Source organism: Phyllobates terribilis, unplaced genomic scaffold (genome assembly GCF_046119375.1).
Source record: "Phyllobates terribilis strain yellow unplaced genomic scaffold, ASM4611937v1 Scaffold_7__3_contigs__length_470593459, whole genome shotgun sequence".
Lineage (NCBI taxonomy): Eukaryota > Metazoa > Chordata > Amphibia > Anura > Dendrobatidae > Phyllobates > Phyllobates terribilis.
Genome location: NW_027362767.1, coordinates 357315495 through 357340811, shown reverse-complemented (window position 1 = coordinate 357340811; position 25317 = coordinate 357315495). Strand labels below are relative to the sequence as shown.

Genomic DNA, 25317 nt, shown 5'->3' with positions numbered 1-25317 from the left:
GCTGATTGGCAGCTTTCTCTCCCCATACACTGGGACGCCCGGCTCGTCTGATTGCTCCTGTTTTCTCTATGAGAGCTTCTGGCAGCGGATTATCTCCTCGCCAAACATTGGATTCCTACCCTCTTATCCTTACCTTTCCTCTATGGGAGGCTCCCATACACATTAAGTGGCTGGCTAATACCAGCGGGCTTGGCCATCTTTTTTGTAATGTGTATTGGGGTCTTTAGGTTACCCACCCACTAATCAGCTGATATTGTACAGCTATTACCTATTTAACAGTATTTTCAATGTGAAAATGAAAAAAGAGATTTCAGAGGCCAATAAATGGCTTCAGAAAGTGGAGAACATAAGACAAGGGTAGCGGTCTATTAACGCTTCATGCCCATAGACTTAACATTAATTGTGATCAGCACGGTGGCTCAGTGGTTAGCACTACAGCCTTGCAGCACTGGGGTCCTGGGTTCAAATCCCACTAAGGACAACATCTGCAAGGAGTCTGTATGTTCTCCCCATGTTTGCGTGGGTTTCCTCCGGGTTCTCCGGTTTCCTCCCACATTCCAAAGACATACTGATAGGGAATCTAGTTGATGAGCGAAAATGGGGACAGTCATGATAGTGTCTGTAAAGCGCTGCAGAATATGTTGGCGCTATATAAAAATAAAGATTATTATTATTTATTGCAGGGGTTGTTGCAGTTCTATTTTGTGGCATCACTCAGGCGCATTACACCTACAATAACCTCTCAACAGAGTCCCAAATCCGCACAAAACAGGTAATTTATTATTTTATAATTGCATTTTATGTAGGACTTGCATGTAATAACAAATCTGCAGCATCGTGACCAAATAAGAGCAGATCCAGCAGGTCGTGACAAATGCAATTCAGTCTTGTAGCAAATGTAAGAGTCCTGTTTAATACTTGTGTCACACCTCCGGGTTCTTGATCATGGCATTGAAATGCTCACGTACTCTCTTCTCTTACCTTCTGCAACATGATTTTAACTGGATTGTTGAATAAATACAAACTTTTTATCACAACGTATGGAATTGACCACTATGGGGTCCAAGCACTCAAATGATTTGGCCGCAGTTTGGAAAAGTTGGACTAAGAGATCTTGTCATGTATACTGTACGGTGGCCATTGAGTCTTTTTGTCTGTCCTATGGGCATTAGATTAAGATCTGCCATGTCCTTTACCTTCAGGCTGGTTCTACAACAGGTGTACTATGATAAGATGGCAGCACTAATCCCTTATCTTAGGCCTGCTACATGTGTTCTGAATAGTTTAGCTAATGCGTACATGAGGAAAATGTTGTTCTTGTTCCACAATAATCTCTTTATCTTGTTTCTCCTTTCAGCTGTTTGAGCTTTTGAATTTTTTGGCAGAAAACTTCATCTTCTCCTACATGGGTCTCGCGCTGTTCACGTTCCAGAATCACGTCTTCAATCCCACATTTATACTGGGAGCTTTTGTATCCTTTCTTTAAATATATACTGTGCTGTACAATAGTTTTTAGGCAGGTTTGGAAAAAATGCTGTAGAGTTAGAATGCTTTCAAAAATAGAAGTGTTAAGAGTTTATTTTTATTAATTAACAAAATGCAAAGTGAATGAACAAAATAGATATCTAAATCAAACTTGCCTTCATCAGTTCTTTTAGGTATACCTGCACACAGTTTATGAAGGAACTGGGCAGGGAGGTTGTCCCAAACATCTTAGAGAACTAACCACAGATCTGTGGCTGTCGCTTGTGCTGATCCTTCTGTCTCGTCATGTAATCCCAGACAGACTGGATGATGTTGAGATCAGGGCTCTGTGCTGTCAGTTCATCACTTTTAGGACTCCGTGTTCTTTTTTACACTGAAGGTAGCTTTTGGCTGTATATTTCGGGTGGTGTCAGTATCTTTATACACAGGCATCAGTGATGTACATTGAAGGGGTTGTCTCAGCATAGACGGCTTTTCATTGGGAACTTTCAGGTGTAACTTTCTTTCTGAATTCGAAGGACGTGTTCTCTCACAAGCGGTGGGGGCGAGATCGCTGCCGGGTGTCAGCTGATTGTTACAGCTGACACCCGATGCTATGTGTAGGGAGCGGTCCCGCACCGCTCCCTGCACATTAACCCCCGAAATGCTGCGATATAAATCGATCACAGCATTCCGGTGGCAAGAGGAGGTAAGCGCTATACTTACCTTCTCTGCAGGCGTCCCGCGGCATCTGAGTTCGGTCCCGGATGTTGCCATGGTGACCCGATGTCATCATGACAACATCCGGGATACCAGGAGGCTGGAAGTTGCTTTGGTCATGCGCAGTGCACGAAGAAAGTAACTTCTCCCTGTGCAGTGCTGACAGGCTGCATAGCACAGGGATGGTTCTGCATTCCTGTGCTATACAGCCGATTAGGCTGCAAAAAGTGAAAGTAATAAAAATGTCAGAAAGTGAAAAAAAAAATTCAAAAAATTGTAAAAATATACCGCCAAGCAAAAAATGAAATAAAACGCGATCAAAAAGACGAATGTAAATAAAAATGGTACCGCTGAAAACGTTATCTTGTCCCGCAAAAAACAAGCCGCCATACAGCTCCAACAACTGAAATATAAAAAAGTTATAGCTCTCAGAATAAAGCGATGCAAAAACAATTCTTTTTTCTATAAAATAGTTTTTATTGTGTAAAAGCGACAAAGTATAAAAAATATATAAATGTGGTACCGCTGTAAACGTACTAACCTGAATAAAGCTGCCTTATCAATTTTACCACACGCAGAACAGCAAAAAAAAAAAATCCTGAATTGTTGGTTTTTGTTTATTCTGCCTTCTAAAAATCAGAATAGAAAGTGATCAAAAAATGTCACGTGCCCGAAAATGGTACCAATAAAAACGTCAGCTTGTCCCGCAAAAAACAAGCCGTCACATGACTCTATCGGCCGAAATATTGAACAATTATAGCTCTCAAAATATGGCGTTGCAAAAACTATTCTTTGCAAAAAATTGCGTCTTTTAGTGTGTGACAGCTGTCAATCATAAAAACCCGATATGAATCTGGTATCGCTGTAATCGCAGCGACCCGAGGAATAAAGACGTCTAATCACTTACACCACACGAGGAACGGCGTAAAAAATAAACTTTAGGGTTAGGGTTGTGCTAGGGTTTGGGTTAGGTTGTGCTAGGGCTAGGGTTGTGCTAGGGTTAGGGTTGTGCTAGGGTTAGGGTTGTGCTAGGGTTAGGGTTGGGCTAGGGTTAGGGTTGGGCTAGGGTTAGGGTAGGGTTAGGTTAGGGTTGGGCTAGGGTTAGGGTTGGGCTAGGGTTAGGTTAGGGTTGGGCTAGGGTTAGGTTAAGGTTAGGCTAGGGTTAGAGTTAGGTTAGGGCTAGGCTAGGGTTAGGGTTAGAGTTAGGTTAGGGTTAGAGTTGGGCAAGGATTGGGCTAGGGTTAGGGTTGGGCTAAGGTTGGGGTTGGGATTTTTTCAGAAGTAAAGAAAAAAAATGACGACGATATGGCGACTAGTGTTGAGCGCAAGTGCTCGCTACTTGAGTTTGCATCAGGTGCTCGAGTATGCATCGAGTATAGCGGGTGCTCGAGTCTCCGCCCCAAATATTTTGCAGCTGTTATACAGCCAAAAAAACCTTGCGGGGATTGCCTGCCATGCACGAGAGATCCCCGCATGTTTTTTTTGGGGTGTCTAATAACCGTGAAACATGCGGGGCAGGGACTCGAGCATGTCACTTGAGCACCCGCGATACATGGTGCATACCTGAGTATCCGATGCAAACTCAAGTAGCGAGCACTTGCACTCAAGACCAATGACAACTTATTCAATATGATGACCTAATGTTATCAAATTCTGTGTTGTACCTCTAGGTTCAAAATGTTCACTATAACCCTTGATAAAATCCTGGAGGGGTGTAGTTTCCAAAATGGAGTCACTGGGGGGAGGAGGGGGGGGACGGTTTCCATTATTTAGGCACATCAGGGGCCCGCTAATTATTCAAGCAAATTTTACATTCAAAAAGTCAAATGGCGCTCCTTCCTCCTTCCGAACTCTGCCGTGCGCCCAAACAGTGGTTTTCCTCTACATATGGGGTATCGGCTTACTCAGGAGAAATTGCACAACAAATTGCATGGTGCAATTTCTCCTGTTACCCTTATGAAAATGCAAAATTGGGGGCTGAAAAACATTTTTGTTGGAAAAATGTGAAAATTTTATTTTTACGGCTCAATGTTATAAACTTCTGTGAAGCACCTTGGGGTTCAAAGTGCTCATCACACATCTAGATAAGTTACCTGGGCTGTCTAGTTTCCAAAATGGTGTCACTTGTGGGGGAGCTCCAATGTTTAGGCACATCAGGGGCTCTCCAAACACAACATGGCGTCCGCTAATTATTCAAGCAAATTTTACATTCAAAAATTCAAATGGCGCTCCTTCCCTTCCGCACCCTGCCGTGCGCCCAAACAGTGGTTTTTCCCCACATATGGGGTATCTGTGTTCAGGTGAAATTGCACAACAAATTTTGTGGTCCATTTTTTCCTGTTACCCCTGCAAAAATAAAAAAATTTGGGTCTAAAGTAACATTTTTGTGAAAAAAGTTAAATGTTCATTTTTTTCTTCCACATTCCAAAAATTCCTGTGAAGCACCTGAAGGGTTAATAAAGTTCTTGAATGTGGTTTTGAGCACCTTGAGGGGTGCAGTTTTTAGAATGGTGTCACTTTTGGGTATTTTCTGTCATAAAGACCGCTCAAAGTGACTTCAAATGTGATGTGGTCCCTAAAAAAATGGTTTGTAAAAATGAGAAATCGCTGGTCAACTTTTAACCCTTATAGCTCCCTAATAAAAAAAATGTTGTTCCAAAATTGTGCTGATGTAAAGTAGACATGTGGGAAATGTTATTTATTAACTATTTTATGTGACATATCTCTCTGATTTAAAGGCAGAAAAATTAAAATTTTGAAAATTGCGAAATTTTCGCCAAATTTCCAATTTTTTTCACAATTAACCGCAAGTGATATCGAAGAAATTTTACCACAATCATGAAGTACAATATGTCACAAAAAACAATCTCCGAATCAGCGGGATCCGTTGAAGCGTTCCAGAGTTATTACCTCATAAAGTGACAGTGGTCAGAATTGTAAAAATTGGCCTGGTCATTAACGTGCAAACCACCCTCGGGGGTAAAGGGGTTAAGGTGTTTTTTGCAGATTTTAAAATCTGCATTAAGTCAGTTGTTTAGGCAAAATTTATTGTGGGTTTCACCCTTTGTTTTTGGTGAAATCTCCAATAAGAGAGATGTGCAGCAAATCTTCTATGTGGGAAGTTCCTCCAGAGCCTGTGCTTGTTCACAATCTAAACAAGCAGAGCTGCAGTGTAAATCATGGAGGGAGAGAATGTCCGTCTCTGGTAATGAGAGCTCAGTTAAGCATTTTCCATAGGAATTGTAATTCTTATATTGTTTATGACCACAGCAACACGTTAATAATATTTAGACTCCAGTTTCCTTAATGTTTGTCATACAGATTGCCGTCTTCCTGGGAAGAGCTGCTAATATTTATCCACTTTCCTTCTTACTGAACCTGGGGCGAAGGAACAAGATCAGCCCTAACTTCCAGCACATGATGATGTTTGCAGGTATGACCGCTCACTAGGGCAAAGACTGCAAGGACGCATGACAGTGCTAATCTCCTCTATGCTAAAGGGGACAGATACCCAGACGTAAATCCCTTTGTGACCCACAGTAGCAGCTGAAGCGATGACCGTTTATAAAATCTCATCCACTCGCTGCAGAGAACATCCACAGTTTTGAGCGGAGCTGCAGATCTCAATGTCATTGAGTAAATACTGCCTGTGTGTACACATCCTTATCCCACTTAGCCGAGGCTAGACTTGTGTGGTGGCGGCTTATCTCCTCTGAAAATAAAAGCATGAAATTCCGACTGTTTGATCCTTCTCTCTTCTGACATCTATTGCCCCCCATACTCATCAGATAGATGGATGGTCCTGTCGAAATCTGCAGGTTCAGCAGTCCTGTCGAAATCTGCAGCTACAGCGGACTTTCATCTAATATAATCGATGAAATATCAGACACGGCCTGCAGACATCATGTGCCACGGGGATACCGCGACAGAGTGGGGTCAGACCATTGCTGCATCTGGTGACACATACACCTGCGGCAGTTAGAACGGCATCACCCGTCCTATTAGCAGTTCTGGCTTACTTTGCTCTGGTGCTGATAGGTTAAACTGCTTAGTTGGACTCCTGGAGTTCTCTTTCTTGGGTTGTATCAGCTGTTCTGAGTAGGTCAATCCCAGCAGCTATAAGAACCCTCCTCCTTTCTTCTGACCTTGCCAGTGATAGTTAGCACTACCTGATTTGGTGATGAAGTAGAAGTTCAGTTTTTGGGGTAGGAGGTTGGAGAGTTTTTCAGGAAATTGCTGCATGGAGTTGGTTTGCATGTCTATCCTTATCCTCTCCCTTCCTATTCCTCCCCTGTTTCCCACTCTGTTATTTTGTGAGTGTATTTGTATGATTGTAGTTTTTTTATCCCTGTCTGTTTACCCTGTCTGTCTGGTTAGTGTTTGCCTATACACTTCAACTTCACAGCTCCCTGTGTAGGGGAGGGATCAGATAAGGGTAAGATAGGAGCATAGCAAGGTATGAGACCCTGGCATCTCCACCATCCGGGGTAATCCGGGGGACTGGGATAGCCTAGGACGTCCCAAGTTCGAGAGAAGGTGTCCACAGTCCCTTGTCACTACGTGACATCATGGCTCTGTTTCCGCAAAAGCAGACATTACTTTTTTCTTCTAATTCCCGAAACCTCTTTTTTCACAAGAAGGTATTTGGCTTCAAAATGTTCCTGTCAAACTCCGTTAGACAATTTCTTTTTATATTGATTGTAAGAAAGGATCCGAGAATAGAAAATATTTCACTCTGAAATAAAGAGGTGTAAGTTGCACAATGTACCTCAAGTGGTAGAACAGAAGCAAGGGAGGCACTACTACATAAGAAGACAAATCTACTGAAAACTAAAATTAATTGCATTTTTTAATTCCTTTTCATCCCTTTCTTCAGGCTTACGTGGAGCAATGGCCTTTGCCCTGGCTATTCGAGACACTGCCACCTATGCTAGACAGATGATGTTCACCACCACCCTCCTAATAGTGTTTTTCACTGTGTGGGTATTTGGGGGAGGCACCACACCAATGCTGTCATGCTTACATATCAGGTATGGATCTGTAATCCTCTTTGTACTTCCTGGCCTTTTGACTTAAAACGTTAACAAATTAGTCCTCTAGATAAGCCTTACATAAGCAGAGAGAAGGTAAAGGGCTCCGGTAATTCAAGTCTCCCCCCACCTCCCCCAAATATGTCCCATATTGCCATGATGTGTGCATGCACTTCACATTCACACATCATTGCAATAGGAGACAGACTGGGGGAGACTTGAATTACTGCAGTCCTTTACTTTCTCCCTGCTCATGTAAGGAAAGACTTAACCAAATGAGGGGGTTTGACTCCTGGCGCTCTCCTCAATCAGTCAGCTAATAGAAGGGGCCGTGGAGCAAGTCCTGCATCCCATTCCCGGTTTACCAGGCAGGGTTCAGTACATTTTGTGACTCTATCTGGTATTGTATCTCAGTCCCATTAAGTGTTGGGTATGAGACCCCCACCGATCAGATATTGATGGCGTACCTCAGGGATAGGTCTTCTATATGAAAACCCCTTTCTGTCCCATAACCACAAGTTCCTATTGACTCACTGCAAACAGAGATTATTCAAAACATAATTAATTCTCTGAAAATACTGACAATGTAAATCCTATAACTGCAATAAGCAGTCAGCAAGTACAAGTCAGGTCTGAGAAAATAAAGAAATGACAAGTGAATAATTATAATTGTTGCTTCATACTTTATGCAATGCATTTGTATGGCAGAAAGCCTCTTACTGCTGTAGCACGTGTGATAATGGTGGGAATCCCACTAATTGTGCCCGTGCACATCGCACCCACCGAGGTGGCAAGCCTGCTTCTTTTCCACTCACAAGGGTGTTAGTCTGGGGTCACTTTTCTTTGATTAAATAATATTATGTCCTGTAAGTTAATTGAATCCAACACTGTTTTCATCCATATTTGCATATATATATTATGATCCAGATGACAAATAGCCTGTCATCTACTTGCTTTTTGCATACTGACCACTAGGTGTCACTAGTTTTCCAAGCAAATCCATACTCCTCTGCTAAAGCTGCAGCAGAGAGATAAAACCCCCTTGGTTTGCCCCATAAGGGGGTCTTCACACCGTAGCCTGCAGGCCCCATCTGTAGGATCTTCTCCATATAGGTTCCCTTTCTGATAGTCTAGGTAGCTGATAAAGACTGTAGAGAAGGGCTGGCATGTGATGAGTCCTGTGACTTCAGATATTTCTTATTCCTGATCCTGCCTATAATGTGTCTGATGTTACTGTGTGCGGATTTTACTAATTGTGCCTTGTATTACTCTCTTTTCCAGGGTCGGCGTAGATGCGGACCTTGACCAAGTGGTAAAATTCATTTTTATGTTATTAATGTCATTTTCATGGTTTTTGATGGGCTTCTCGCATGGGAACATTATTTGTTTTCACTATGATGTGTGATAACATTATTAAAGGGAAAGAAGCCCCTCTTAATGTCAAGGTCAAAGCCACAAATGGTTAAAAAAAAAATGAAAAAAAAAAAGCACCAAGTTCCCCTTATGAGGCAGCCTAAAGTGATGAGGCATATTTGTACCATATTCCTGTGCCACAATTCCCATTCTTTAGTGACAGCGATATCTATAGGTCTGTGGTAAAGACCCCCACTGAGTCTTGCAACGATCTTAATATCGGGGCTCCGGAAACCAAGAACTGGAATAGTGCAGAGCCCCGTCTTGAACGGAGCAGAAGTGCACCTCTACTTCATTCATTGTCTATGGGTGATGGCGGAGTACAGCGCTCCCTTAGTTCTGCCAGTACTATAGACAGTGATTGGCGCATAGGTCAAGCATGCTCACCTCTGCTGCATTCAGATGGGACTCCGCAAAGCTGGGATAACTTATCAATATAAGTTTTCTTTTTTGGAATATTCATTTGGTATCACTTTTTCCATTTTGGCAGGCAGAATGAAGCGATGCCTACTATACCATACTTACTACTAAAGTCAGTAAAGCACAATTCAAGCATAAAAGGATTGGGCATTGTAAGTCAATATGTCCGATCCTGTTCTGCCCCAACAGATGATGTTAGAAGGTCCCCATAAACATAAGATTGTCGGCCATTTCTGCAGGTTTGACCAGCATTAGCCTAATGTTTTTATGGGGGCCTTTAGCGCCCATAAGTAGACCCCGAGGCTGCTGCACAATAATGGCAGTGACACATCTCCAGCACCAATATTACCACAAAGCAAGGTCTGAGAAATTCTTGGATGTTTTGTTTGTCATTAGTCTTTCTCAAAAGCAAATATGGCCGATCATAATGTCACACAAGAGACAAGGATTTATAGTACCCGGTGACAGGAGCTCCCTATAATATACACTTGTCACTAGGCGCCAAAGTGCAGGAACATTACGGCGAGACGTAGAAAGTTAATGTAAAACAAGCCGGGGATCATTAGTGATGTAACGTCACAGCAATGCAAACAGACTCCCGCACCCACTCATGTTTGTGTAGGCGACTCTCCTCATCCACAGACACTGCGCCCCTATGTTCCTTCATGATCAAATAACATGGAAGAAAAGCTGCGTAATCTGATAGGGATCACTGTCCTACATATCTGCGTATCTCCAGATTCCAGGAAAGTCTGTGCTAACAGCTGGAGAAAGGGGCAGAGCGCTGTGTCTGCGGGAAGTGGGAACATGTCAGAAAGAATCCAAAAAATGTTTACAAATGTCAATATAGAAATCCAAAGCTTAAAATAAAAATGTGTATGTAAATGAAGGGTATATGTATGTAATATACTGTACAGTGGCGAAAATAAGTATTTGATACACTGCCGATTTTGCAAGTTTTCCCTCCTGTAAAGAACGGAGAGGTCTGTAATTTTTATCGGAGGTACACTTCACCTGTGAGAGACAGAATCTAATAAAAATCCAGGAAATCTCATTGTATGATTTTTACATAATTAATTTGCATTTTATTGCATGAAATAAGTATTTAATCATCTACCAGCCAGCAAGAATTCTGTCTCTCACAGACCTGTTAGTTTTTCTTTAAGAAGCCCTCCCACTCTGCACTCATTAACTGTATTAATCGCACCTGTTTGAATTTGTTACCCGTATAAAAGACACCTGTCCACACACTCAATCACTCTCCACCGTGGGCAAGACCAAAGTGCTGTCTAAGGACACCAGGAACAAAATTGTAGACTTGCACAAGGCTGGGATGAGTTACAGGACAATAAGCAAGCAACTTGGTGAGAGGGCAACAACTGTTGGCCACAATTATTAGAAAATGGAAGAAACACAAGATGACTATCAGTCTTCCTCGGTCTGGAGCTTCATGCAGGATCTTGACTCGTTGGGTAAGGATGATTCTGAGAAAGGTCAGGAATCAGCCCAGAACTACATGGGAGGACCTGGTCAATGAACTGAAGAGAGCTGGCACCACAGTCTCAAACATTATCATTAGTAACACACTACGCCGTCATGGATTAAAATCCTGCAGGGCTGGCAAGGTCCCCCTGCTCACGCCAGCACATGTCCAGGCCTGTTTGAAGTTCGGCAATGACTATGTGGATGATCCAGAGGAGGCATGGGAGAAGGTCATGTGGTCAGATGAGACCAAAATAGAACTTTTTTGGTATCAACTCCACTCACCGTGTTTGGAGGAAGAAGAAGGATGAGTACAACTCCTAGAACACCGTCCCAACTGTGAAGCATGGTGGGGGAAACATCATACTTGGGGGTGCTTTTCTGCAAAGGGGACAGGTCGACTGCACCATATTGAAGGGAGGATGGATGGGGTCATGTATCACAAGATTTTGCCCAACAACCTCCTTCCCTCAGTAAGAGCATTGAAGATGGGTCGTGGCTGGGTCTTCTAGCATGACAATGACCTGAAACACATAACCAGGGCAACTAAGGAGTGGCTCCGTAAGAAGCTTTTAAGGGTCCTGGAGTAGCCTAGCCAGTCTCCAGACCTCAACCCAATAGAAAATATTTGGAGGGAGCTGAAACTCAATGTTGCCCAGAGACAGCCCCGAAACCTGAAAGATCTGGAGAAGATCTGTATGGAGGAGTGGGCCAAAATCCCTGCTGCAGGGTGTGCAAACCTGGTCAAGAACTACAGGAAACATCTGACCTCTGTAATTGCAAACAAAGGTTTCTGTACCAAATATTAAGTTCTGCAATGCAAATTAATTATGTAAAAATCATACGATGTGATTTTCTGGGTTTTCTTTTTAGATTCTGTCTCTCACTGGTGACGTGTAATTACGATAAAAATTACAGACCTCTCCATTCTTTGCAGATGGGAAAACTTGCAAAATCGGCAGTGTATCAAATACTTATATTCCCCATTGTATTATAAAATGTGGATGCATATGTATATGTGTGTGTATGGATATATATGTCAGTCTCTAGAAAAAATATTATCTATCCACGGTCTAGGTGATAATTGTTAGATTGCTGGGACCCTGACCTGGAGATTTTTCCCCTCCCATGGTTCTCCCGGCCAGTAGGGGTTGAATATGGCTGATAGTAACGAACGCGTCCTGCCTCTCCATTCATTATCTATGATGAAGATGACTGAGTTCTAGCGAGAGGGTTTGGGTCATAATACAATGACTTATTTAACGTTTTCACACCATCCTCCATAACAGGCTGACACTTCTTGTCCTGCACAAGTAACTTCCCAGTCCTCTTCTTATTATCACAGCCAGGATTACAATGACAGGTAACAGCTTTGTTACAAAGCTGGTGGCACATAACAGAACCTACCATTCACAATAGGTGATGGTCACAGCTCGCCTCTTCCCCCTCCCTGCACAGTACATGCCCATTTCCCTTACAAGTCATTTAGGTGTCTAGTTGTAGGATAATTTATACTCCGTTGCGTTGCTTCCTGTGCTGTAGTTAGTACCAGGTCCTCTGCCCATCATCTGCCGGTAGCCGGACCTGCATTGTGCTAGTCTGGGCACTATTTCTTCTGCTTTATGTGCAGCTTCAGACTGTACTGTGGCATGTGAGTGGGTGTAAGTGATGTTCTGTGGGATTTTTAACCCTTTCTTATTACAGGGACTTCCGGAGGGTGAACGGAGGAGTACAAAAGCAGAGAGTGCCTGGATTTTTAGGCTCTGGTACAACTTTGATCACAAGTATCCTTTCATTTCTGTTTCCCTTCAGATATCATTCTCTATGCTTCCATTTCATATAAAGCTGATATCATAGAAGGATGTTTTTTGTAATCCCTCTGCAGACTTCCTACCAGGGTTTATGGCGTTAACAGGTGCCATGAGGCCTACTGAGGGCAATATGGACTCATTGGGTACTACAGATTTGGAAAATCGTAACCTCTTCAAGGAGGTACAGACTTCCCCAAAGGAAATCTCCGGGTCTTTAGCAAAGATTAACATGTACATATACTGAGGACACGATTTGTGGCTACCAATGCAGTAGTCGTAGTCTGACAGGCAGGGTCACGGCAGGTAGAAATCATTCACAGAAGTAGACCAGCCAAGGTCAGGGCAGGCGGAGGAGAAGAAGAAGGTCAGGGCCAGGGAGAATTGGGAAGGTGAGGTCAGATGACAAAGTGGTTCTGCTCCAGGCAATTTGGAACAGAAGCACTACATGCAACTTACCCCATCCCTGTGAGCAATAAGGGTAAGCGCCTTTGGGTTACTGGGACTGGCTGGTGTGCAGGTGAGCACAGGAGCCTATGAAAGAACAGCGACCGTGAGCCAGAGAATCATCAGGATGGCCAGGAAGAGGATGAGCATGCCGGAAGTGAGGCAAGGAGGAAGGCATTCTAGAGGATAATGCCACGCAGTAAGGAAGGGAGGGGGGATACTCTCTCCTTTTGGCTAAAAATAAAAAAAAAAAGTAACTGGCCTCTGCACAATGGACATAGCTTACGGGGGCTCCTTTTGGAGACTTGCTTAGTTGTGAAATGCTGGGATTTAATCTGCCATTTAATCATTTACGCATCAGATGTTGAATATTATTGATCAGGATTCCTCCATCCTGTATGGGACTCGAGGGCTGGTCCCCAAAATATCAGAGTGCAGATTAGTAGAGGTGTTTCCCATAAATGGCGGCTGTACTTCTGTGATGTGAATTGAATGTTTCTGCAGTTTTTCTCAACATTTGTAGCTATTTAAAACCTCTGCTAACACACAGCGGGCCTCCGCTCTCCACTACACTCCCCAGTTGTTGTGGCCCCATTGCAAGATGCCTAACAAGTCCTCAAGCCTATGAGGTAAGATGCTCATTCCTGTTGGATTAGATGCTTATGGCAAGTGTATTTCAGTTTATTAGTAATCTCGTTTCTAGGTTCTGGTCGGAAACGGTCATCAATCTTTTTATTTTTTAAGGTGGTGTCTATTTTTACAAAATGAGGCAAAAGTAGGAAATACATAAAAATGACAAAAGAAGCAATACTTACGCTCTGATGCCCCTGCTGCTCCAGAATTTCCTCTTTGCCGCTCTCTAAGATGACATGGCTGCAGTGGTGACTGGTGGTAGTGCTGGAGCAGCAAAGACATTAAATGCAAAGTAATGATTATTTTGGTATTTTTAAGCATTTCCTACCTTTGCCCAATTTTTTTTTAAATCTTCAAATCTCTTGAAGCTTGTGCGTGCGTGCATTTTCTGATCCACTTCATTAGAGGATTTTACTGTTAACCTGCAGCATGGGTCTCCCAAAGTTTGTGGTGTAGACTGCACTGAACAAGGCAGCGTCCTGATCTGCGCTCTTAGCTACCGGCGTCTGTGCAGGAGCGAGCGTTGTAAGATCCTATGACGCTCACTCCTGCACTGAGTACAGTAGCCTGCAGCAGGGGCAGGACACTGCTCAGTTTAGTGCAGCCTACAGCACTGATTCTAAGATATCCATGTTGCGGGTTAACAACAAAAACCTCTAATAGTGATTTAGAAAAATGATCATACTGCAGAGTCCTGCAATATCATCGCTGATTTTTTTGAAAGCGGAGGTACTCTTTACACTTGCAAAATACACGTCGGGTGTGTTGGTGGGTGACACACCTTCTACCACATTGGTCCTTTAACTTTTTACTGTGTGCTGTTTGTCTTTAAAGTTTTAGGCTTTTTTCAGGCCCTTACACTTTCTTAGTATATGCATTATGCCATTGCATCTTTATTTAAAGGGGCTGTCCAGTCTTAGGCCACAAGTCTGCAGTCACTCTACATGACTGCAGATTTGTGAATCCTAACATCTCGCGCGCTGCACACTATGGGGATTCTCTGGGGCCGGCACCAGGATCGGCGGTCATGTGACCCCAAGTATGCAATTTGCATTCTTCCACCACATTCCCACTAGACTGTATCCGGCTTCTCTCAATACTCTTACATTGAGCGAGATTGTGCCCATCTAGTCGGCATGTGACCGCATATGTGCAAATCACATACTTGCGGTAACACACCTGGAGAATCCTTAAAGCACGCAGTGTGTCCGATGTGAGGATTCACAAGTCTGCAGTCACATAGAGTGACTGCAGACTTGTAGCCCAAGGCCGAACAACCCTTTTTAACTTCTGTGTGTTATTTCTGATTGGTTTTGCTCTTTACTTCCAGTCTTGATACAATTTATTATTGTGCCTGTGTGTTGCATTATACTTCTATTTTGGTACTTACTTACTTTTGTATACTTTTTATTCATTTTATTCAATGCCAGTACATCGGTTCAGCCACTTAATGTCTTCGTTCTATGTAACTGTGTATTTGTTTGGTTGGGATCGCAGTGTCCCTACTAATACAAGCGTTTTTTCTATCATTTTCATTCAATAAACTAATTGATTTATTGATTGATTGATTTTTTTATTTTATTTTCTCTTCTCTTATATTCTGCACATTACTTGTTGTTTGTGTTTTTTTTGCTCCACAAATTAAAGCTGCACTGCCATTGGTTACTTACTATGGACCATGCCATGTTCAGTTAGACATTTTCGACAAAGGAGGCCTATTCAATTTTTACAGATATTTACAAAAATACTAAGTAATGGCAAAGTGTCCATGAAAATCGCTAAGGTGGGAAAGCAAAAATAAGTTACCATAATGCACTGTACATGTTACGTTAAAGTAAAACTCCCGGCTCAGTTTCATCATTAGCAAAAGTGATCCACAGGGGTCATTTCACCTACCAAAATCATAAATACTTTTCCTCTCAAATGTAAGGCAACAAAAATGGCTGCATGTTACTTGGCGGTATGGAAGTGGCCCAAATGTCACTCCCATCTCTGACATCACTTCCTGCTTGTCAACTATTGGCTGAAGTAGCACATCGCCTGTTAGGCCCACCCCTTGAAGGATGGAGCTTCAGCCAATAGCTGCAGAGCAGGAAGTGATGTCAGAGAGGCAACAGCGTCTTGATCTTATTTACCGTAGTGCTAAGACCCTGTAATGTACCGTGTATATAATAAACTTGCATTTCACATTTCTAATATGTTACATGATTTTAGTAGCTACTTTTTTAATAATGAAGCCAATTTGCCCAGAGTTCTACTTTAACATCATTCTCATCAAGCCCTTATTTATTTATTTTTAATTTCAGAACCAGGAGCAGCTAAAGGATGACGATTCGGACCTGATACTGACTGATGGAGACATAAGCCTAACCTACGGTGACACCACGGTCAGTACGGAGCCTATAGTATCTAGGAGGGGGATGGGAAACAGCTCGGAGGATGGCATTGATCAGGAGCTGACCTGCGGGGATCACGAGTTCGTTTTAAGAGGAACCCGTCTGGTCATGGACGAATGTGAGGCTCCAGGGAACCTGCAAGCCACCAGAAAACCAAGCCCCATGTAGTCTCTATTTTTTGGGGGGAAAAGGAGTTGTATCTCTGCCAATAACATTCTTGTGTTTCTACTCATGACGACTTGTTGTACTACCTGCTGCATGGCTCCCATCGTATGGGCTGTATAAAGGCTACTTACCCGGCATCAGAAGGGACCGTTCTTCTTGATGTTGCTTGTGAAGATCAGTTTTCTTTCTTCTGGGAACGTTTATACAATTGCACTTTACGTGAAACCATCCAAGAAAACATGGCGGTTCCACGCACTCCATGGCGGGTACAGCGTCCCAGGCGGGTGCCAATGGTTCTCCTTTATGTTACTTGAAATATTAATGGGGGGGGGGGGTATTCTTTCCTTTTAGTATCATCACTGTTGCACTGCCAATATGAGGAATATGCTCTATAACCTAATCGAATGTCCCGCCGGCAGCAGATGGTGATCCATCTCTATTAATTCGAGCCAAAATCTTGCTCTTCTTTTTGTTTTTTGTTTTTCCAGTGGCCTAAACATATAATAATTGTAATAATTGTAGCTTGACTTCTCTTGTAACACTTTTTCAATGAGAATTATCTACGTTGTGATCATTTCTTTCCTTCTTGCTTTTTTTTTTCTGTCTGTTTTTTTTTCTACGACAATTGAAAAAGCAAATTTTTTTTTCAGCTTTTCCAGCCAAAACGTGTTTTAAGAAAAGAGGCTATCCGAGCCAAAGTTTATTTTTAAGTGCACATTCCACTGGAGACGGCTCAACCATTGTGAAACTGCATCTCATTTCTTTTATGTTGGTAGAAAAAGTTGTTTAAAACGCTGTGGATTCTTTAACATAAGGTACTTTAAAGGGAACCCGTCATCCGATCCATGCTGTCTCACCCACAGGCAGCAAAAGGCTGCGACATCTGTCTCACGACCAAAGTTCGCAAGGTGTCGCTGCTACACCGCAATGCAAATGATTAAGGGCACGTTGCAACCCTGAGGATACTGCGACGGGCAAGGTCCAAAAAGGCCAGCCGCAACCTCGGGGTGCAACCCCAATCACTTGGATTGCACTAAGGTGCTGACCTCCCTCATTACAATGGTTTACTTAGAAAATTGGCAGTGTTCTATGCAAAATTATTGGGAGGAAAGTCTGCAGGGTGGCTGCCCCCTGAGTTCCCCCCACACAGCTTGGCTTTATTGTGGCCAGATTTTTCTTACTTTAGACAAATAAAGAGAGACCTGTCATTCAAGCCGGGTGGGGAGAAGCCCCCCCAGTGCACAACTCTCCCGTGCCTGAAATGCGTTAATGGGAATCTGTCACCAGGTTTTCTACACCTAATCTGAGAGCACCATAACATACAGAAAGAGACCCTGATTCCATCAATGTGTCACTTACTGGGCTGCTTGCTGTAGTTTTCATAAAATCACAGTTTTATCAGCAGGAGATTATCACTAGAGGGCTAGTAAACCTGCTGCCATGTAGTCCTCTATATTCATGAGTTCTGTATAAACCCGCCCCCACCACTGATTGGCAGCTTTCTGCCTATGCACAGTGTACACAGCAGCCAATCAGTGGTGTGGGCGGGGTTATACAGAGCTCAGCATTCAGAGAACCGGTAGAAATGCAGCAGATAAAATAGGGATGTTATCAAAACTGCAGCAAGCAGCCCAGTCCAGGTTTTCTTGTATGCAACGCACCCCCCAAAAACAAAAAAACAAAACGGAGGTCTTAAACTTAGTACATTGTATTGAGGTTGCCTGTGCTCCTATCATGCTGAGTATACTAAGGCCGGCAGGGATCTGGGATTGGTGGCTCTTTCAAGGAAACTTGTAAGGAAAATACACAGGTTGTAAAGTCACTGCTTTACAGAGGGATCTGACTTTATTGATGGCCGTTTCTGAAGGTACAAGAGCTGGGGATATGGAAAATGGTGATCATGGAGGCAGACGTCTGTCAGTCTGTAGTGTAAGCTGTCATCATGGCCTACACAGCTCTCCAGCAAATGTGCGGAAAATAAGCTGTGTGCTTAGTGCACCTCTATGTATACACTTATATAGGGTTGTTAGGGAATGATAGAAGGATGCAGCTCTGACATTAACTATATGTGTATATATACACAAACATATATATTTGTGGGTTTTTTATACATGTATATATATGTGTGTGTGTTTTTCTTTAAAAGCATAGGATGCATTCGGGTTCAGTTCCATAACATGTCGTGTTACCATGATGTCATTTGTATAGACTTGTCATCAGGTTCTCCCCCATATTTGCTCGCTATGTTTGTATTTCTACCCCCTCGGGGTGGGAATAGGTTATAGTGTTCATGCCGATAATAGCTTAAGGGAAACTGTCAGTATTAATTTACTATTGTAACTAGTGTTATGGATGTATAGGTCCTAGTACAACAATAAAAAAAAAAAATGATGTGTTTTTCAGTAATTTGAAAAATCGAGCTTGGAAACCACATGTAAATTAGCCTGGAAGAGCCCTGGGGGCGTGTCAGTATACTCAGAGTGCATTGACACGCCCCCAATGCACTTTCAAGCTAATTTACATGTGACTTCAAAGATTGATTTTTCCACACAGGCTCATTGGATTACAACAAAACGCACATCATTTTTGTTAGTGGACTAGGAACGATACAGCCATGTCACCAGTCCTGATCTTGTCACTCTCCATAAATATGTATTTTTTATCCCTGGTGTAAACGCCGCTGTTCTCCTGAATCCGGCGCTGTTTTTCTTTTGTTCCTGCTCCTCTCCATTTCTGAGATATGCCCTCCTCTTTCTTGTATGTAAATTTAGTCTTGTAAGCCAAGTAGGCGTAATCATCAAGAAGATTCAGTAGAGAAGCGTTGTGGACCACGCCCTCTTGGCTAAATAACCCCAGATGTATACACAGAGCAGAAGGGGCCATATCTCTGCAACGGAGAGGAGCAGGAACAAAAGAAAAACACCATCAGACTCAGGAAAATAGTGGTATTTAGACGTGGTAAAAAAAACGTATTTATGGCAAGTGACTGGTTCACAAACTCATTAGTAAAATCCTCCTCACAGATTCCCTTTATAGGTTCACATATTTTTTAAAGGAGTTGTCTTAGATTAAGGAAGCAAAAGCAAACAAGAATCCATGATAATTGCCAAGTGTAAACAAGACCATGAATTCCCCATTTCCCTGATGGTACTGTTGTGTTTGTTGGCCAGCCAGCCCGAGAATACTCTAATCCCCTAGATAATATAGCCACTCATTATTGGGAGTACAATGTGATTTTTATGTTCTTCCCAGGAACAGCAGGTACTTGGCACAAGTAATGTAGGGTAATCCTGGCGTCCGTCCTACAGGTACAGGTGTAGTCCCATTAGCAGTGCTTTGTGGTGCACACGATACTGGCCGAGCCCATCCTGTCACACGAGGCATTACTAGTCCTCTGTTCTCCACTCTGAGGCTGTTAATGATTGATTAACCTCATAAAGAGCCATTGTCTTCATATAATCACAATCACACAGATTCCCAGGAGCCGGATCTGGACGGGAAGGTCTCTGCTGCTAACAGGGGCAACCATAGGAAATGTCTGTAGGGTCGGCCTGCAGTATGGAGGGCAGCGGGGCTGTGCCTTACCCTTTCAGTATGTATTATCCAGACAGGTCTTGATACACTTACACGAGCCTCCAGCTCTGCAGATGGAGGTTAAATAGGAAAAACCCAAAATCTACAGGTGGGTGCGGGAAGTAGTAGGATAGTCAAGGACTTGGCACAAGATCAATATGGCTCTCAGGGAGGAGCGAGGCGGTGTAAACTCGCGCGGAGGTCCATTCTTCCGTGTCCTTGAACATTACATACCTTACTTTAGCATTGGCTCTAGTGCTGTTGGTGGCACTGAATTGGGGGCCTAAGGGTCTGTGCACACAACATCTTTTAAACACCGGTGGTGTTTTCCCTGAAGGATTTCAGTCGGTGTCCCCCTGAAATAGACAATGTGTGCACATACCCAAACCTTCCAGGAAAACCCCTAGTATGTGCATTTTGCACAACAACCTATATATAAGTCAATATTAACTGTTCCGTGTTTGCTATTGTTAAAGGGACTTTCCACCAATATAGAAATGTATGTCGGTGTTTCTAATATACAATTTACCTATCAGCATAAGTCTGGCTTGTGCTGTGCATGAAGGAGGCTGGCTGACAGCTTTTTGCAATAGCTAAGCCAGCCCACTTCTTTGTATCCACTTTGACAGAGTAGAGGGCTGGCTCAGCTATTGAGCAAATCAGCCACCGCTCGTCACACGCCGCATTGACATTGAGCTGCATGCAAAACAGATAGCAGAATATGAGGACACCTTTGGAAATGCAAAGGTTATATATCTTTATATTAGGGCCCCAACTAAACATTTTACAATAAAGACAACCCCTTTAACCCAAAGTCTTCTGATAGGTCTTGAAAGTGTCCGATAAGCTACCCCCATAGATCACTTTTCTGGGTTTTTATATGAATTCTATGACTATTGTTTACATTCAGCCATATTTTATTTAAGCGAACAAATATTGTTTTCTTTGCAGGGTTTATAAACTACCGAACAAATCCACAGTAAGTAGTGAGAACCTCATTCATTATGACACCTCATCATTGATGTACCTTGTGCAGAATGCAAATTGTCTTATATCCCGAGTCGACCTAAACTCTTAAATGTTTTTTTTTTTTTTAATATGTTGTAGCTTCTTAAATTTCTTGCAGATCTATTGGGTCCAATCTCAGAAAAAAAATAGTACAGGTGTGCTGAGCTTCCGGATGAACACGTGCACAGCGGTGTGCGGGCTGAACCGGAAGTCTATAGATCCGCACGCTGCTGTGTGCACTTCTGCACAGTCATTTAATAGATTGGTGGGGATCTGGATCTCCAACAATTTGAAGGACGTTTAAGGGGTTACAACTTATAAAAAAAGCATTGAAAAGTTTGGTAACACTTTGTAACAATATAACATGTACAGTACAGCCTCTTAGGGGTATCATCCATCAGTTCTCCCTAAGCCCCCATGAGTAAGCATAGGATCTCTGTGTTGGGAGGAGAGATAAGCAGCTGCTGGACACTTGATCCCCGGCGGGGGGGGCGGTGAGCTAGAAAAAGCTGCATCCAAACCATAGAATGGAAACCGGGTTGAGACATTAGTTTTTAGCAGATCTGCCAATTTATATCTATTCTTTCTCTGCTATTATTCCATGAAGGTATTATCGTCATACTCCGTGCTCAGTGTATGTGCCATGTAAAGCAGCTGCTGATTTCATAGCAGTATTTATTTCACTCTTTATAAAGAGATCCCGATAATCCGGCTGTATATGGAAGCGTAACATTCAGAGATTATATTCCCCCAAAACAGATTTATTTTCATGCTACATTGTAGATTCAGTCACGATTTATTGGGATATTGAATGATTAAACTTTGTCACATTTGTCCCCATGTGCCAGTTATATAGAAGATATAATATGCCGCTCTCTGCTGCACCATTCTGCATCATATGAATACATCCCTACGGTGGAGCTGATACTTCTTAGTGATGTTTTGGATATATTCATGTGGTTTACAAAACTGATCACGGGGATCGAGTTTAAGACTTGAATCTACCCATCTGCTATTGGATCTGTACTTTCTGTATGTGACGAACTTGCTCCATTTTCTTTCTAGCTCTCTGCGGGTGATGTTCTAACCGGTACCTACACCCTGATCTCATCGATGACTGTTATAAGTATGGCTGTGGAATAAGACCAAAGGTGTTTGTCTAGCTATGTATATTTGTTACCTATAAATTACCAGAGAGGAGCAAATCAATTTGTCCAAGGGCCAGGTCAGTACTCCGTGGCTGCGGGACGGGAGCCCTGCGAGCCACCTCTTGCCTGTCTGAAGCCTGTGCTTTTCTTTTAAATTGCCGACCTGGTGCGACGTTGTGTGTGAGTAGCACCACAGTAATGACTTCGCGCCACAGCAGTGACATCACGCCACAGCAGTGACATCGTGCCACAGCAGTGACTTTGCGCCACCGCAATCATATCACGCCACAGCAATGACGTCGCATCACAGCAATGACGTCGCGCCAGGACTGCTGATCAAAAGGAGTCGGAGATAGTGACAAATAGGCGGCTTGCAGGGCTCCTCTCCAGCAGCCCCGGAGTACTGACCTGAACCCTGGACCGGGATCCTGCGGATTGATTTGCTCACCTCTACTCTCCACCCTTAATTTCAGCCTATGAGATCTCCACTTCAGGACTGTAACGCGGTACTATAAACGGATAATTAGAGTAGATGTATGACTTATTTAGGAGAATCCATAAATCGGGTTAAAATGAAACAACGTGCCAAATAAATGTGCCTAAAAGTCATTTTATACATTAGATCACCCCCAATAGGAGCAAACATGTACGGCTCAATACACTGCACTTAAAGGGAACCTGTCACTTGCCATAAATTAGATTTGTTTTCATTAACTAGTCTAAATACCACTCCTGAATCGAGTGTTTTTTACATTTTTGTACCTGCGCCTCTCCATTCCTGAAATATGATCCTCTGTTCCTGGTCTGTATATCTAGTCTTATTTGGCAAAGTGGCATGGTCCTTCATTCTTCTTTGTGGGAGTCTTCAATTGGACCACGCCCTTTTGGATAATAACACTGGATTTACATACAAGGAAGAGCGGGACATATGTCAAGAATGGAGAGGTGCAGGAACCAAAAATAAACAAAACCAAATTCAGTTAATAAAAAGTTGTATTTCTGGCCACTGACGGGTCGTCGTTAATCTGCGGTATGGAACAGGTGTCACATTAGCATCTGTCCGGCCTCGGATGAGTGAAAAACTCTTTATTCTTCCTCACGACTAGTATGGAATAGTCAGATATGATTGAGATCACCAGGACGCCATGTTAATCAAAACTAGACATTGTGTCTATTAAGGCAACCGATGCCAGAGCGTTGCGCCAACCAGCGTAGAATAAGCAGGCATCAGCTCCCGGGCATGGCCCATGTAAATTAGTTGGAGATTACACGCCAGAATGAATAAGTTGTTACAGAAAAGATCAAAAAGCCAAGAAAATAAAGTTGCATGAGGGTAGAACTATGGATAATACAAAGTAAAGCATTACCTTTATTGTTGGGCAGCATTTGTCATAATGATAACCTCACTCATTCAGTTTGGATGTAGCAGGAACGTCCCATCGTGCCGACCCCTCGCCTGTAGGTTCTTTTTGTGTCTCACTATGCAGGAAATCCTAGTCCTTTATAATTCCCATATACGACTATTTGTAAATCTTTTGTAAATGTTGATCCCTGCATTAACGTTATGGCCAAGCACTCGTTTGCCATATCTTGTACATTATTTTTTTTACTGTCTTAATCGCTTCTGTTCTTTTTCTAAGAGTTTTTGAAGATGTACAAAGTCTTTTCTTGTGTGTAGTTGTATTGTGTATAGTGAAGTTCAGCCACTTGTTTGTTAAATTAATAATTCTTCTTGCCAATTGCAGTTGTGTGGTTTTTTTTTGTAAATAAATGTGCTCTTACAGAAAAGACTCCTTTTTTTCTATCTTGTCCCTGACTTAATAGTTACTTTTTTTTTGAGTTATGACTTTTGGGCTGACTAGCTTAGTTATTATAGAACTATACTCTACTCTCAAAAGGTGGTGTGGTAGATCGCTCACTCAGCTGCACACTGAGGTAGACACTGGTACGCTGTCTCTTTAAACTTCTGGTTGGTTTATTAAAATGCAGCATAAACCAACACAGAGTTCTTAAAAGAAAACACGGCCCTTTGGGCAAAACCGGGAAAACAAAGCAAAATGGTAACACAAAAGCACAGTCTTTGTGGCAGCAGGGATCCGCCTGCTCAGCGTTCAGCAACTCTACAGGATAGCTCCACACAAACAGATCTGGAGTTCCTCTCTCCAGACCTACTGAACACTGATTGCCTCAGCAGGCCGAGTATTTAAACCCCAGTTACACACCCTAGGGTGGAGATATGGAGAACCACCTCACGCCCGCTCTATGGTTTTTCTCATAAAAACACAGCCTTTTACAAATGGTGGCTTAACCCCTCTCAGCAAATAATATGCTGGAGGAAACTTAACGGTTTTAATTCACTGAAGCTAATAGCCTCAGGGAAACGTATCTCCCCTCCAGCACTTTACCAGTGACTTTGTCACAGTGGCTTAAAGGGAACCTGTCACCATGAAAATGCAGTCGAGTCTGCAGGCACCATGCTATGAAGTGGGGGATCTGAGTAGATATATAGTTTTAGTGAGAGAAGATTTTGTATAACCTGTGATTTAATCCTCTGCTCTAAGATTTTTAGTCTAGAGGGCGGTCCGATCAGCTTTCTTTGTATCATTGTGCATACAGTAACAGCTGCTAGTCACTGAACAGACCGCCTGCTGGATTGGAAATCCCAGAAAAAGCAGAGGCTTAAAGGGAATCTGTCAGCAGGTTTTTACTATGTAATCTGAGGACAGCATAAAACACTGAATTCAGCAATGTGTCACTTGTCAGGCTCTGTGCTGTTGCTTTCTTACATTGAAGGTTTTATCAGCTGGTGATTATCTTTGTCTGGACTACAGCAACGTGTGCATGCTAGTCCAACTCCACCCCCTTCTGTGATAAGCAGCTCACTATCTATAGATCAGGGATGTCAAAGTCAAATACACACTGGGCCAAAGTTTAAAACTTGGACGAAGTCGCGGGCCAACCTTGATATTTATAAAAAAAAAATGTCTACAATAGAGGAAGTTTTTCCTTATCAAATATAACGATGAACCTTTTTATATGGAAACAAACTTAAAGGGGTGTGCAGTGCATAGATATAAAGATAGGCGGGGTGTATTAGGGAGAGATGGGAAATGTATGGATAATGGGAGAAGAGACCAGTAATGAGGAAGAATGCTGATACGAAGGTATGAGTGAAAGGGTAGGCTGAATGGTGAAAATGGTATATAGTCAGGGAGCAGGCACAGCTTATAGGGAAAGTTGGGATAAGACCAGGGGTGAGGCATAGTGATGGTGGAATAGTATGTAAGAGGAGATAGGCATAACATTGCAAAGCAGAATGGGTATATCAACAGGCAGTCAAAATGGGGGCTTACCTATAAGAAGAGCCGGGTGATGGTGGAGGGGGTGGATGCTGCACTGAGCAGGCCTTGGGAAGGAGTGGGGGAAGCCGTGTGCATATTTGTGTAGGACGCGGACACTGGAACCCGAAAGTGTTAATGGTGGCCCTTTCATTAGGGAAAAGGCGTAAGGTGATGGAGGTGGGTACAGAGGGGGGGTTGGGTGCTCCACATCATTGGTGTGGGCGTGGTGGTGGAGGCCCCTTGTTGGGAATAGAATCAGGAGGTGGCGG

At 42.9% G+C, this 25317-nt stretch overlaps 1 protein-coding gene across 3 annotated transcripts in view; it reads left to right on the top strand.

Moving 5' to 3' along the window:
• SLC9A6 (solute carrier family 9 member A6) overlaps positions 1-24674 on the top strand; it is a 48822-nt gene extending 24148 nt beyond the window's left edge. The window contains exons 9-18 of one of the 3 annotated variants that reach the window (XM_073641297.1): positions 684-772; positions 1358-1471; positions 5506-5617; positions 7061-7214; positions 8496-8526; positions 12234-12313; positions 13308-13413; positions 15724-15804; positions 20503-20530; positions 21625-24674. In XM_073641297.1, the coding sequence (XP_073497398.1) occupies positions 684-772; positions 1358-1471; positions 5506-5617; positions 7061-7214; positions 8496-8526; positions 12234-12313; positions 13308-13413; positions 15724-15804; positions 20503-20511 (776 nt within the window). In that variant the 3' untranslated portion in view covers positions 20512-20530; positions 21625-24674. Of the gene's footprint in view, positions 1-683; positions 773-1357; positions 1472-5505; positions 5618-7060; positions 7215-8495; positions 8527-12233; positions 12314-13307; positions 13414-15723 lie in introns of all 3 variants that reach the window. The other 2 variants (XM_073641296.1, XM_073641295.1) reach the window with 2 other exon arrangements.
• Positions 24675-25317: the final 643 nt, after the last annotated feature.